Source organism: Leptodactylus fuscus, chromosome 3, assembly GCF_031893055.1.
Source record: "Leptodactylus fuscus isolate aLepFus1 chromosome 3, aLepFus1.hap2, whole genome shotgun sequence".
NCBI lineage: Eukaryota > Metazoa > Chordata > Amphibia > Anura > Leptodactylidae > Leptodactylus > Leptodactylus fuscus.
Window position 1 is genome coordinate 77,485,803 of NC_134267.1, and position 14,528 is coordinate 77,500,330.

Consider the following 14,528-nt stretch of genomic DNA (forward strand, 5'->3'; position numbering starts at 1 on the left):
CCACGGGCTTCTCCATCCATTGGAACCTCCTAAGGCACCTTGGACTCATCTGTTTATGGATTTCATCACGGGCCTTCCGGTGTCTAAGGGTTTCACGGTCATTTGGGTAGTCGTTGACCGCTTCACGAAAATGTGCCATTTGATCCCGTTTTCCAGGCTGCCATGTGCCAAGACACTATCAGAGGCGTTTATTAAAGAAATTGTAAGGTTGCATGGTCTTCCTGAGGAGATCGTTTCGGACAGGGGTCCGCAATTTGTGGTTAAATTCTGGCGGGCTTTTTGCAGCAGGTTGGGAGTTACACTGTCGTTTTCCTCCGGGTTTCACCCAGAGTCTAACGGACAGAAAGAGAGGAAGAATCAGGATGTGGAACAGTTTTTGAGGTGTTTTGTTCGAGAGAACCAGAATAATTGGGCTGACTTTCTCCCCCTGGCAGAATTTTCCCTAAACAACCATGATTCCAACGCCACAGGTACCACACCTTTTTTTTGCTCCGGTGGTAGACATCCTGTTTTCGGAGTATTTTCTTCCATCTCTTCCCCAGTTCCGGAGGAGGAGCTATTTTCTAAAAAGCTGCAAGGGGTATGGTCCCGTATCCGAGAGAATCTGGTGCGGGCGTCACACCAGGCTAAGGTCCAGGCGGATAGGAAGAGAGGAGAGTTGCAGTTCTTCCCTGGTGAGATGGTTGGGTTGTCCACCAAGAATATCAGGTTGAAGGTTCCTAGCAAGAAGCTGGGTCCCAGGTTTGTGGGTCCTTTTAAGATCATCAAGATGGTAAATGAAGTGGCGGCGCAGCTGCAACTACCTAAAAAGTGGAAGATAAACCGGGTGTTCCATGTCTCCTTGTTAAAGAAGGCCCAGAAGGGAACGTCTCCAGTTAAGGTTCCACCAGTTTCTGAGTCCGGGGAGTATGAGATATCCCGAGTTCTGGATAGCAAATATGTTCGGGGGAAGCTACGGTATCTGGTGGCATGGAAGGGATATGGTCCTGAGGATAATTCTTGGGTTCTGGAGTCGGATATGTCAGCCCCCAGACTTGTGGAGAAATTCCACAAGGAGTTCCCAAAGAAGGATGCTCCTAGAGAATCCGGAGTCTTCTCCTTGAGGGGAGGATCCTGTTAGGAGTATTTAGGTTCATTGCTTTCTATTTTTTTTACCTAGGGAGTTTTTGGCTGCGCGGTGTCTGGGGTGACATCCTGGCGCTGCGGAGTTGTCCTGTCGTGGGTATTGGTGCACACCTTCAGACTTGCACGCGCGCACTGTTGGTAGGCAGCTTTATTTCCTGGTTGATTAGTCTGTCCTCCCATTTGCACCTGGGAGGAGTGGTCTCTACTCTGTATTTAAACCCATGCCTCCCAGGGTTCTGTGCTGAGTGTCTCTTTTACAGTGCTAGGCCTTAGCAGGAGGAGTAGGTGGTTATCTGGAGATAGGCAGTTCAGTGGTTGGTTTTTGGGAGGATTGGGTGAACTAGTTGGGATGTTAGTTTTCCCTTCTGTGTTCACCAGTCCTTCCTGTGTGTTGACTGTGTGAGTGAATTGCCTTATCCTTTGATTTCTACTCAGTTTCCCTGTGTTTGTTTCCTAGTGTAAGGTACCTTCCCATATTGGTTTGGGGGAATCCTTTCCCACATTTTTCCTGTGTGCTGCTTGTGTTGTTAGCGCACACCCTTGTCAGTCCTTGTCAGTAGCAGCTTCACTTGTTCGTTAGGGGTGACCCCCTTTAGTCTCCAGTCCCTAGAAATCTTATAGGGCATTCCTTCTCCCACTTCCATCTAGGCCTACGGTATCAGTGAGAGAGGAGCCGTCAGGGTCAGGCTTAGCCTGAGAACAGCTGACCCACACCCGTGAGGCAGGAACCGGGATAGCTAGTGGGAGTAGTGCAGGGCGAGATTTCCTACTGCTGTTCCTTAGCCCCGTTGCAGCTACCTGGACTGACATAACACTTGTTTACTTGACACGCTGATACACAGGCAAATTGCTTTCAAGGAGTAGACCCTCTTCATCTTGTAAGGTAAATAATGTCAGCCAAATAGTGGCATCTTCAGATATTTGTTCTTCAATATTAGGAGATATCTGTGGATGCCTTATCAAATCATTTGAACACACTTACCTGTTCTGGTATTGTTAGCCAACACCTATGGGCACATACCTGAAGGACTCTTGTCACGGGGTGACTAATGCTATCACAGTCTCAGAACACTTCCCACTGACAAGTGTGTGATGTGATAATAACAGTGGTAAAAGGAGATAATTCTGTAATGAAAAATTCTATTGTAGTAATTCTTTTTGACCACAAGATGCCGCTGTGTTAGGTAAAGGAAGAACCAGGAAGTGACGAGTGGAGGAAGTGAACTGGAGTAGTGTGTGAGGAGAAGCTGGCTGTTGAGCAGTGAGAGGTCTGAGTGACAATCGTTCGCCATCCGCTGCCGTACTACGCTTGTTTCAGGCCAGGGCCAGCTCTGGAGAAGCCCGGACCTGTTGCTGGTTCCCATGTCAGGAGAGTTGGAGACGGTTGCGGTACAGACGCCGGGGAGCGGATGAAAAGAAGGACCAGCCCTTGTGACACTGTGTTCCAGTTGTCTGGAGGCAAAGAAATTCCTGTTTCCTTCAGAAAATCCATCTGACTGTTCGCCCCTTGCTAACCCGGGTAAGCGGAGCTCCGATTCACCTTTCATAAGGGTGAATAGTGTATACACGCAGTAAATAGTTTTTGGCGCCAAAAACCTAGCATAGACTGGTTCCGGCCATTTTGCTTTAAAAAGAGTTCTATCTAAACGGAGATACAGCACGTGTTGTCCTGCTATTCAAAAGAGACACTATATCCTGGATTATAGTACCAGAAGTACGTCATAAGAGGAGTTATTTGTTTCACTAAGACTTGTGCAGCTAAGCACCAACTTCTGATAAAACAAAACCGGTTGCTGAAGTCCTCCCTGCAGGGTTGGGGTAGTGTGTTGAAATGTGGACATTGGGGAGTGGGTAAGTTAAATAGTAAACTGTGATATTGTAAACCCCAGTGTGACACCGCAGGTGATCTTCCTCTGCATACTTACATTGTTTTGTTAGCTTGGTATTAATAGGTAAATTGCAGCTGCTTTATATAGGTAGCCGCTAGTTAAAGGCATAGTTCACTAGTTCTGACATATTAGGTCACGGTGCAGTGTCACTCAGGGGTCTCGGCCCTCGGCTGAGTGTCTTGTAATTATTGATTTCATCAGGCCCATTAGCCTGGACTTTACCCAAAAAGGGTATAGAGTAAAATTTAGGTTTCTTACTTCGTGTCTGGTGTGTTTGTGTCTGTCCGTGGAACCGCTGTATCCTAAAAGTTCCTGCAAGAGCCCCGGTAGCCAGTCGGCTGCCGTGTCTCTCCCCTTTCCCCCCCCCCTTACACTCTGATACACAGATGGTTTATTGTACTCTTTTCCTTGTTATTCATTTTTTATAACAAACAGTCTTTATAAATAATACAGATGAGCATTATATATGTTTTATTATTCTTTTATCATTGATTTTTTTGTTTTGTTTTACATATTAATAGGATACTTGTGTATAGTTTGGTACACTTGATAAAGGGGTCATCCCCGAAACGCTGGAAAAAGCGTTTTGTGTTGGAAATCCATATATTAAACGCTTGGAGTCAGCGCAGTGTTATTCCCGAATTCTGGTCATATATTCCCATTGTTTAATGTCCCCCTCCAGTTGTTCCCAGTTTAAGTGCCCCCTTTCAGCTGCCCCCAAGTTAATGTCCCCCTCCATCTCTGTCCCCAGTTTCATGTTCCCCTGCATCTGCCCCCAGTTTCATGTTCCCCCTTCATCTGCCCCCAATTTAATGTTCCTCCTTCATCTCTGCCTGCAGTTTCGTGACCCCCCTTTATCTGCCATTAGTTTAATGTCCTCCTCCTCCCTTTCATCTGCCCCTAGTTTCATGTGCCCCCTTCATCATGTTCCTCCTTAATTTGCCCTCAAAGTTTAACTTAAAAAAAACACAGATACTCACTTTTCCTCAATCCCCTGCCTCTGAAATCAGATGAGCTGAAACCTGGACATACCTCCCGCTGACAGAGACGAGGTATGTAGATGCATTGATTAGGGGCTCAAAAAACGTAGAAAAATCTGCAACATAAAATACTTAAAAAGAAAACTAGTTTATGGTCAGGGGAAAATTACATGCATCATAAAAGTCATTAATATGTGTGTATTTTATCTTTTGTAATTGTCAACATACTTGTGCAATTCACATGGTCATTTTTTCTTTGAACAATATACAGTAAGTTTTGTTTTTGTTGACAAAAGAAAAAAAAAATCTAACTGTGCTGAAATCAATGGAACAAAGAGTTGGACTTGGCAAAGCTGGTGAATGGTCCTCTTTAAATGTATTCTTATGTCACTTGCAGATAAATTTAATATGAACACAATTTAATAAAACACAGAACATTTTGTTATATATCTTCCAGTTTTACTTGTAATTTGGCACAATAAAGGAAATGAGGAGATGTAAGGGGAAGGAAGTGCTAGATTTTTATTTTTTGTGCATTTTGGTTTAGTGTTCCCCTAATAAGCCTGTATCTGCCTATTACACTCTCTGTTACTGTTCAGAGTTTCTGCACTCAATGAAAAATAAACATAAAAAGCATCTCAGTACACTCACTGTTCAGAGTCTCACTAAGGCTCCGTTCCCATGGAGTATTGCGCCACACATTCAGACACGTACACTCGTGTCAGAGTGTGAGCGCTCAAAACAGATCCCATTCACTTCAATGTGTGCCGGCTTACGCGCGCTACACATTGAAATCAACGGGTTAAAAAGCCTCCCATTAATTTCAATGTGTAGCGCCCGTAGGCCGGCACACATTGAAGTGAATGGGATCTGTTTTGAGTGCTCACACTCTGACACATGTATAAGTGTCTGATTGAGCAGTGCTTTACTCCGCGGGAATGGAGCCTTAAGGATCATAGAACACAGAGCAGAGGTGCAGAGAGTTTATGAGAGAGGAAGAAGAGGAGAAAGAGGAGGGACAAAAGGGCACCGATTAATAGGTCACTTTCAGTATATGTTTAATTAACAACCCAGTTCTCAATGGAGAGCTTAGCATTTTACATTTACAATATCAGTTAATGTGCTTTAAGCAGTCTGCTGATGTGGTGTCCATAGGATGGGAGGGCTCTGTTCATATGTCTTATGAAGGACCAAATGACTGAAAAAAGTATTGAGGGTGGGAGAACAATAGGAATTCATAGGAACCACATTGTACTAGTAAGCATTGGAGAATATCATAGCATGAAGTATTTGCCTCTTCTAGCACTTAACTAGAAAAAATTAGCAAATAGAAACTGAACATACAGAGAGGAGGGAAACAGCAGAAGAATACATCATACCGGTGAACATACAGGAATACTGCTAGTTTAGTTCACATAGGATGGCTTATTCTAAAACTTGACGTAAAATGAAGACAGCTCTAACCATTCTTTAGGATTGGCAAACAGTTATTTATCACTTAATATTTTTATAAAACTCAATATTGTACTATATACTACAATACTAAATACCATGTAAATGATTTACTAGCAAACATATAATTATATATTAAGGTATTCAAGTACAAAAACTTGCAGCATTTTATTGAGGTTGTCAATAGTTGAAGAATCAAGATTTTCTTCATTATCTTCAAATGTGTGCCAAACATCCGGGAAGGGTGAAGGAATAAGATGCAGCACTGGAACACCTGCAATAAGACAAGTGTGGTTATTATATACATATAGGACTGTGTCTATGAATAATACTGTTCCATATACTGAGAGAATTAACAATAATTTTTCTCACTTGTCTGTGACCTCTATGAATACAATCCCTCAAGTAGAATGGCTATTTTAGAAATTACTTTTTTCCCAGATTTCTTTTATTTTAAGTTGTAAAAAATATAAAAAAAATGATAGAAGTTATAAAAAAATGTTGTTGAACTGTAACTGACTTAGGCTATATTCACACTACCTTTGTTAATGTCCATTGCTATCATCATGGAATGACAGCAACAGACATTGATTGTAGAGTAACTTATGTTGTTTTTCATTTTTAACTACCCACCTTCCAAAAGCCATCATTTTATTTTTTTTATGTTCATTTGAGATATATGAGGGCGTTTTTTTGCATGACAGATTGTATTTTTTATTGGAACCATTTAATATTTCTTTTTTTTTTTTTTTTTTATAAATTCTTTATTTATAATAGAAATGTCAGAAAACAGGGAGACCCAAATAAAACATCACAAAACAGCACAAAGCAATAATACAGGCGGGCCCAATAAACCAAGAAGGGAACCGCAGAACAGGGCGAGCAATACAAAAGCACTTCAAATACAATTGAGTAAGAGAACACCCCGAAACTGTCCCACGAACAGGAGAAGGGGAAGGGGGGGGGGGGGAGAAGAGAGGGGAGGGGGTTAGAGGGATAAAGTGGAAACAGGGGAAACCCCGACCCCCGGCTACGGGGAAACCGGCTTGTCACATAATCTCAAGACATTACATCCCTGTACGATTGAGACCCCTGGGGAAAAATCCAGGGTGTTCAGGCTACCATAAGCGCCTCCGAGCTTCTCTGAGGGACGCCAGGCGACGTTAATCGTGCCACAGAGACAACCTACGATAGGAACAGAGGGGGATGACCGAAAGGTGGAGCAGGAGCAAAATCAGCTAAATTATCCAAGATAATCTCCAGAGCGCTGGCTTGATTAGAATTGGGGAGGTAGAGATATGCTAAGGTAAATATGGAGTCAGTCAACTCCCCATTAACAAACAAGAACCAGACTCCAGAGCAAGCGGAGCAGGGAAGAGCGCTCCTCCTGGGTGTTAGACTCGATGGCGCTGGCACCAGAGTGCCCGTAACCGGGAGTCGGGGAGAGGGAAGACAAGAGAAGAGAGAGGAAGAGAAAAAAAAAAAAGAGAAAAAAAAAAAATCGGAACCATTTAATATTTCATATGCTGTACTGGAAAGCTGGAAAAAAAATTGAGAATGGAGGGAATAAAATCACATTTGTGCCATTCAGGTTTTTATTTATTTTTTTTTATTTTTTTTTTAAGACGCTCACTTTGCAGTGAAAATGACATGTTCCTTATGTTCTTTGGGTTGGCATGAGCGAAGCAATACTAAATGTATATAATTTTTGTTATGTTTATGAAAATGATAAGTATTGTCACATTCTGACACCTAATAACTTTTTATATTTACACGTACAGAGGTAGGTATGTAAAGGTCTTATTTTGCAGCACAAGATGCACATTTTATTTATATCATTTTGAGGAATTATTGCTTTTTTGTTCAAATTTTTCTTCCTTTTTTTACTTTTGTTTATTAATTTTTATTTCTGATCTAGGGAAATTGGGTGAATTGAATTGTTAAATTTATTTATTTTTTTATTTAGAGGGCTAGAACTTGTGATCATCAGTTCACTTGTGCAAAATGCCTATGTGTCTATTGAGGCCTGCTCTTTTTTCACCCAACCTACTCATTCGTTTTTAATGTTAGTAAAACTGATACATTAGCTAAAAAAAACAGATGTTAAAAACAGACCCAGGCAAAAACAGAATGTCCTATTTTTTAATGGATGTTATTCACCATCAGTTAAGAAAATGGATATGTTTGTACCCATTGACTTCTGGCGTTCTAAAAAAATGGACTACGATGGAGGTAAAATAAATTAAAAAAAAAAAAAAAAAAAAAAGTTAACATCATGTCAACAGTCTATATTTGACATTTTTTGTTATGTGTATATGTTCTACTATTGAAGCCAGTAAATTGTGCAAATTTCTCAAGTCTAGAAGCAGATTTCATTTTTATACTTCGATCAGTCCAAAACGTACAACATTTATTGAGGGGCGCATGCCTTTTTATAAATTATGCACAACTGACTCCAACAAACTTCTTTTTGCTTTTTCGACCGGCATATACAGACCCAGTCTCAATAAATGTGGTCCTATGTACTTTATACATCGTTTTGAAGGATTACTTCATGTACAACAGGGGTGCTCACACTTTTTCAGCATGTGAGCTACTTTATAAACTCACCAAGGCAAAAGATCTACTACCCACTTCTTGTGGGCGGGGTGGGGGCGGGCCTGTGGGCGGGGGCGGGCGGAGCGTGAGAGCAGGAGACAGCGGCATTCTGTGGCCACCCAGGGATCCCCAGTGTCTGCTTGTTCCCAGCGCAGGCTGAGAGTTATCTCTGGACACTGGCAGGCTGGGGCTGCGGCAGCCCTGAATGCCAGTGTCCGGAGATGACTCTCAGCCTGCACTGTGAACAAGCAGCACCCCGGCTCCCTCCATCCCTAAGAGCGGGGAGCACATCATCCCCCGGAGCTGCTGCTGCCCGGCCTACAAGTGTCCAGAGTGCTTGTTCACAGCGCAGGCTGAGAGTCGACTCTCAGCATGCACTGTGAACAAGCAGACACCGGGGATCCCTGCTACATCCCGCGATAGACCCATACGTCCTCTGCGATCGACCGTTAGATCGCGATTGACGTATTGGGCACCCCTGATGTACTATAACTCGTCATACATTTCTAGTTAAGTGTCTAGTAAACCCTGAGGAAGGGTTAATAGTGGAATGTTGGAAAAAGGCTCTAACCTTGTGAGTTGTGTGAAGATAGTCCTCATGAAATGAAGGTTGAAAGACTAAATGATTTAATAAACCAATGGTTTGCAACTTCCTTATTAAGTGAAGTTAAATAATTGCTATCACCAAATGTGTTATTGTGTTATTATTACAGTAATAGTACCCACCCACCCATTAATAACATGACCTGTGGGGCGTGGACACTATTAGAATTATAGTGCCTCCCTACTATTAATAACAATTCCTACACACAAAGGTAATGTTATTGGCTGGGAGGCGCTATTACTGTAATAGTGCCTTCCATAGGTAATACCCCCCCCCCACACACACACACACACGCACACGTAATATTATCTGTGGGGGTGCTATTACAGTGAGTAATGGTCCCTCTCTGCCCTACCTATATTTTAATAAAAGAAGCTGTACATCCTACCAATAAGTTATGCATGATATGGAGATAGACAGTGGCGTAACTAGGAATGGCGGGGCCCCGTGACGAACTTTTGACATGGGCCCCCCCAACCGACACTGAAGACCTCGACTGACCCCCTCCTCCGCACTCTATTATGTCTCTTAGTAAGCCCTGCACACAGTATTATGTCCATTAGTGGCCCCTGCACACAGTATTATGTCCATTAGTGGCCCCTGCACACATTATTATCTCCCATAGTGGCCCCTGCACACAGTATTATACCCCATAGTGGCGCCTGCACACAGTATTATACCCAATAGTGGCCCCTGCACACAGTATTATGTCCAGGATCGGCAAGTAAATAGGGCCCGTAACGGCCAATTTAAAAAAAAACAAAAACGCAGCGGTAGCGGCTGTCACCGGGCCCACTAATGGCCCCGGCCCTGTGGCAGCCGCCTCCGCTGCCTCTATGGTAGTTACGCCCCTGGAGAGAGATCTCCATTAATAAAGTATATGTAAATACAATCATTAAATATGCACTCTATTGTGTTTTCTTATGAGCTGCCTGATCGCTCCAATCCTGCCCCGCCAGAAACCTTGACGGGCCACTGGTAAATTGAGCTACATGTAAGAGGTCCTTAGTACAAAAAAAGTTGGGGACTGCTGATCTACTATGGTAGGCATTTGGTACTGTGGATGATTTCGCTTTTTTATAGACTTATGTAAGCTCTTCCCCAGGATGCATTCTGTGTCTTAAAGAGGACCTATCACCATCTCCAACAAGTCTATCTCTATGCATTATTTAGTATACTCTGCTCCACTGATTCTGGCACAGTTTGAATTTTTATCTCTAGTCCCCACTGTTCCCAAGCAATCAATGCTGTTAGTTTTGGTGTTTGATGTGCTATTTAGGCTATGTGCTGTCAAGAGGGCAGTATCAGACAGGAACTGGCAAGTAATGCGATTCTGAGCTCTGACACTGGTTGCCTCTGATTGGAGCTCTGAATCACAACCCCCTGCCTGACACTGCCCTTCTTACATTACAGAGCTTACATAGCACACCAGTTATCAAAACTATCTGTGCTGGTTGCTCAGGAATAAAGGAGACTACACTGGAATTAGTGGAGCAGTTAATATTCACAGAACTTGAATGGGTGAGGGTGGTGAAAGGTCTACATTATTTTTGTTTAATCGTATTGTTGCTTATCTTAGGACCACCACTTTTTTTTTTCTTTTTTTTTTTTACAATTTCATTTTATTTTGCATTATGCGTTGTATTTTTAATGGGGTACGTACTATGTATCATTTTTACACATTTTTGGGGAATCAAGGTGGAAAAAAAAATGTCACCTTTTTTTGGATGTCACCTTTTTTAGATGTCATTCTCTGGGTTAATAGGATTCTAGCAATATGAAAATTTTATAGTATTTTACAATTTACTACTTGGGTACAATAAAAGAGAAAAAAACATTTGTTATTGTGCTTCCACATTTAAAAACTCAACATTTTTATTGAAATTTTTGTTCATGGTGCTGTATCAGGTCTTGTTTTTTCAAAGAAAAAGTTGTAGCTTAATTTTTTTTTTTTTTTTTTAGGAGGTTCACATGCATAACTATCAAGATAAGTTATGTACATGGACCCTTTTCATACACACAGCACAATATTAATAAATAATACTTGCCAGTTAAATGCTTTACAGTTTTATAGTTGAGCTGCAATAGAACAAAGTAATGAGCTAAAACAGCTTAGCTACAGTGCTTGCAGGGATAGTCAAACTTTTTGGTTGACTGCTACTGCACTCTTCTATCCCCTGTGGCTCAGCACCATCAGATTGGCTGTTGTGTATAGTTTTAGGATTTGATGATTGTTTGGAGGAGAATAATAGGACATACATTTAAAAACATCTGCATTGTAACTGCATTTTTTTCTTACCTCTTTGTAAAAATGGAACATGATCATCATCCACTTGTCGTGCTCGCAAACTGCTTACAAAATATAAATTTTCAGAAGGATGATCCTTCAGTAATCCAAGATTATGGAGTCGTCTTTCTAGTTGGAAAGCATACAGACAGAGTAATAATTAGTTTCAATTCTCTACAGTATCAGCATGGCTCACCGGAGGACCAGTGGATCCTCCAAGCAGGGCTGGGGCCCAGTCACATTGGTAGCATAAAGCAGCCCAGCGTCATGTGCCACCTTTCAAATAGAAGCCTGCCCAGGTGAGGTAAGTAAAAAAAACTTTTATACTCCCCTCTCCTGGGCATCTGGTGGTCTCTGGAATTATCTTCTTATTTCTGGCCTGTGGCTGATGTCACATGGCCCTGGGATCACTACTTAAGCCTATGATTGGGCCTCAGCCCACTTGACCACTGAGGCCCAATCACAGGCCTCAGAGGTGACCTCTGGGACATGCAACATCAGCTGTAGAGGAAGCTGGAGAGTCATAGGAAGCTGGAAAAAACCAAAGTGAGGATGCCCATTAGTGGTGAGTCACAATAAGTTTAATTGTCTGTTATTTTCCCCTCATCTCTCCTGGGTCTTATCTTAGTATACTCTGGGATCTGAAGAGAACCCATATTATAATAATAACACTGAAATTCACAAAACCTGTATGGGACTGCTGGGGAGCATATTATACCGTGTGGAGACACAGTGAGCATTATACCGGGCAGATGCTGTGGGAAGCCTATTATACTGTGTGGGGCTTCTGGGGAGCATATTATATTGTATGGAGACGCTGTGGAGCATTATTAGTTTCTGACCCCGGTGGAGATCCAAGGGACAAGCATTGAGAAAGTCAGGACCTATAAGTATCTGGGTGTGCCCCTCAATAATAAACTAGACTCATATACAAGGAAAAAGATGTATCCAGCACATTGAAGTAAGTATAAAACTTAACTTTTAATTATAAAAATCATTGATAAAAACTTTGCAAACATGAAACAACGAGCATATTGAGAGAAAAAAAAGAAGCAAAAAAGTCACGGAGACATACCAAATAGACGAGACCGACTAGACATGACAAAAAAAACACTGGCCGACGCGTTTCAGGGCTAAGCCCCTTATTCATAGCCATACTAACGAGAAATATCTAGCGTATATATACTCAGTGCGTCCCTAATTGGACGTAAATTACACCTGAGTTCCAAAAAAAAATCAGGCTAAACGTCAAAACAAAACTCATAACGTATATAATAAACTCGAAAACATGCATAACAATACATAACATACACATTATATTGAACAAAAAATTATTAATGACTTAAGTGTGCAACTCACATAAACAAAAAATATTTTCATATAAATACAAAACAGAAATAGGACGATCACATATGCATCATAACCTATATTGAAACATCTCAAATAACTATAGATTCATAATAACAGAATGGTAAGTAATCAAAACGGTAAGTATCACTTACCTAGTTGTTCCACACACCTCCCAGTATTGGAGAACCCAAGGCAACCCTGTATTCAAAGTTCACATGTGAACGTTAAATGATGATTGAAACACAGGATGGGACTATATTAGGTTCCAAATATTATTCCAAATGATATCCCCCGTGCTACTGTGCATATATATATATATATATATATATATATATATATATATATATATATATATATATAGACGTAACCCATTACTAACGTTATTGAACCCCATAGTTTGTGAGCAAAATACCACTTGTTACTGCTTTATCATCACATAGATCAGGGCAGTCCGTTGTTATGGTTATTGGGTCACGTGATCAACGAGCTGTCACGTGATATCAGATTGCCACATGACAATACTGTGCATATAATCATTATTACGAGAACGTATTGTAGGAATATGTAAACATAATCCCGCAATTGAAGGATGTAGAACCGAGAGCTCACTAAAAATAAGAGGTCAGGGTTGACAATTCAAAGATCCAAAAAGCCTCTCTTTTGAGAAGCTTCCTCCTCCAATCACCCCCCCTAAACTCGGACTCCTATAAGAATCCTGTAGTAGGGATGTTCTACTTCTATGAGCTACTATTCTGTCTGCTCTCTCCAGTGTCCACTGAGGATAACCCATTTTTTGCTTCTTTTTTCTCTCAATATGCTCATTGTTTCATGTTTGCAAAGTTTTTATCAATGATTTTTATAATTAAAAATTAAGTTTTATACTTACTTCAATGTGCTGGATACATCTTTTTCCTTGTATATGCTGCTAATCCGTCTGTGCCCAGGAGACCGTATTCGTGCATATGTTAACCTAAAACATTTGAGTTTTGGCTGTGAACTATATTGTGTTTTTTTTTTTTTTTTAAATAAACTAGACTGGGCTGATCACCTGGAGGTGCTGCACAGAAAGGGTCACAGCAGGCTCTACTTGTTCAGGAGGCTGAGGGCCTTCAGAGTCCAAAGGCCACTTCTTAGGGCCTTCTTCAACTCTGTGGTTGCTTCAGCCATCTTTTTCGGTGTGGCTTGCTGGGGGAGCAGTATATCAACCAGGGACAGAAATAGACTTGACAGGCTGATCAGAAGGGGCAGCTCTGTCCTAGGGAGCCCCCTGGACTCAGTACAGTTGGTAGATGACAGAAGGATACTGTCCTTGGTGACCTCCATGCGGAAGAATGAATCCCACCCCATGTATGAGACCTTGATGGCACTTGGAAGTGTGAGAAGGAGCGCTATCGCAGGTCCTTCCTTCCAACCGCGATCAGGCTACATAATCTACATCAGACCAAGCGAAGATCACTCCGCACAGAAAACTAAAGATTATGATTATGAAGTCTTCCTTCTTCTGTTCCTTAGCTACTAGCTGCTATGGACTCCTAGTATATCTTCTCTTCTCAGCTTATGTGTGTCTACTTCTGTAATGTATTACTGTGTATTATCCTGTATCTGTATTAATATGCTGCTGTAACTAACTGAATTTTCCCCACTGTGGGACTATTAAAGGATTATCTTATCTTATACTGGGGGCACTGTGAGGAGCCTATTATACTGTGTGGGACTGCTGGGGAGCATTATACTGTGTGGGGCCAGTGTGCAGCATTGTATTGGGGGAATCACTGTGGATAGCATATGAATAAAAACGGACTTATTCAAAAACCAGAGGCAAAGGAAGGTGTGGAATAGCATTTCTAAATGATATGCAAGAATGTGATTAGTTAAAAATGACTTTTCCCAATGATAGAGCCCCTTTAAAGAAAATCTATCACTGGCAAAAAAAAAAAAAAAAAAAAAAAGTTTGTTTTTTATATTGGAAAAAACTAAATACCATTTATTGTAGCCTTTATAAAGGCTATTTCAGCAGTACCTTCATTTTAAAGATGCATCTCTTCTTTATTAGCAGCCTCCTCAGAGAGCACAGGGGACGTATAGTTTAGCTACAGAGCACAGTTGCTGGAATAACCTTTATAAAAGGCAGTTTAATTTTTTTAAGATTCCCTTGTTAAATTCTACTGGCACCCTTCAGATACTGTACATGTACAATTCTTAAGTGCTACCACCTGGTGTGTGCTATTCTAAAATATACAGTG

General features: G+C 41.4%; 1 protein-coding gene across 1 annotated transcript in view; it reads right to left on the reverse strand.

Annotated features, from left to right (window-relative positions):
* Window positions 1–4,339: 4,339 nt before the first annotated feature.
* Window positions 4,340–14,528, reverse strand: part of QPCT (glutaminyl-peptide cyclotransferase) — a 65,324-nt gene continuing 55,135 nt past the window's right edge. Inside the window, exons 7-8 of the mRNA XM_075267799.1 lie at window positions 10,948–11,064; window positions 4,340–5,720 (exon numbers count right to left, since the gene is read on the reverse strand). Of these exons, the coding sequence (XP_075123900.1) occupies window positions 5,575–5,720; window positions 10,948–11,064 (263 nt within the window). The 3' untranslated portion in view covers window positions 4,340–5,574. The remainder of the gene's footprint in view (window positions 5,721–10,947; window positions 11,065–14,528) is intronic.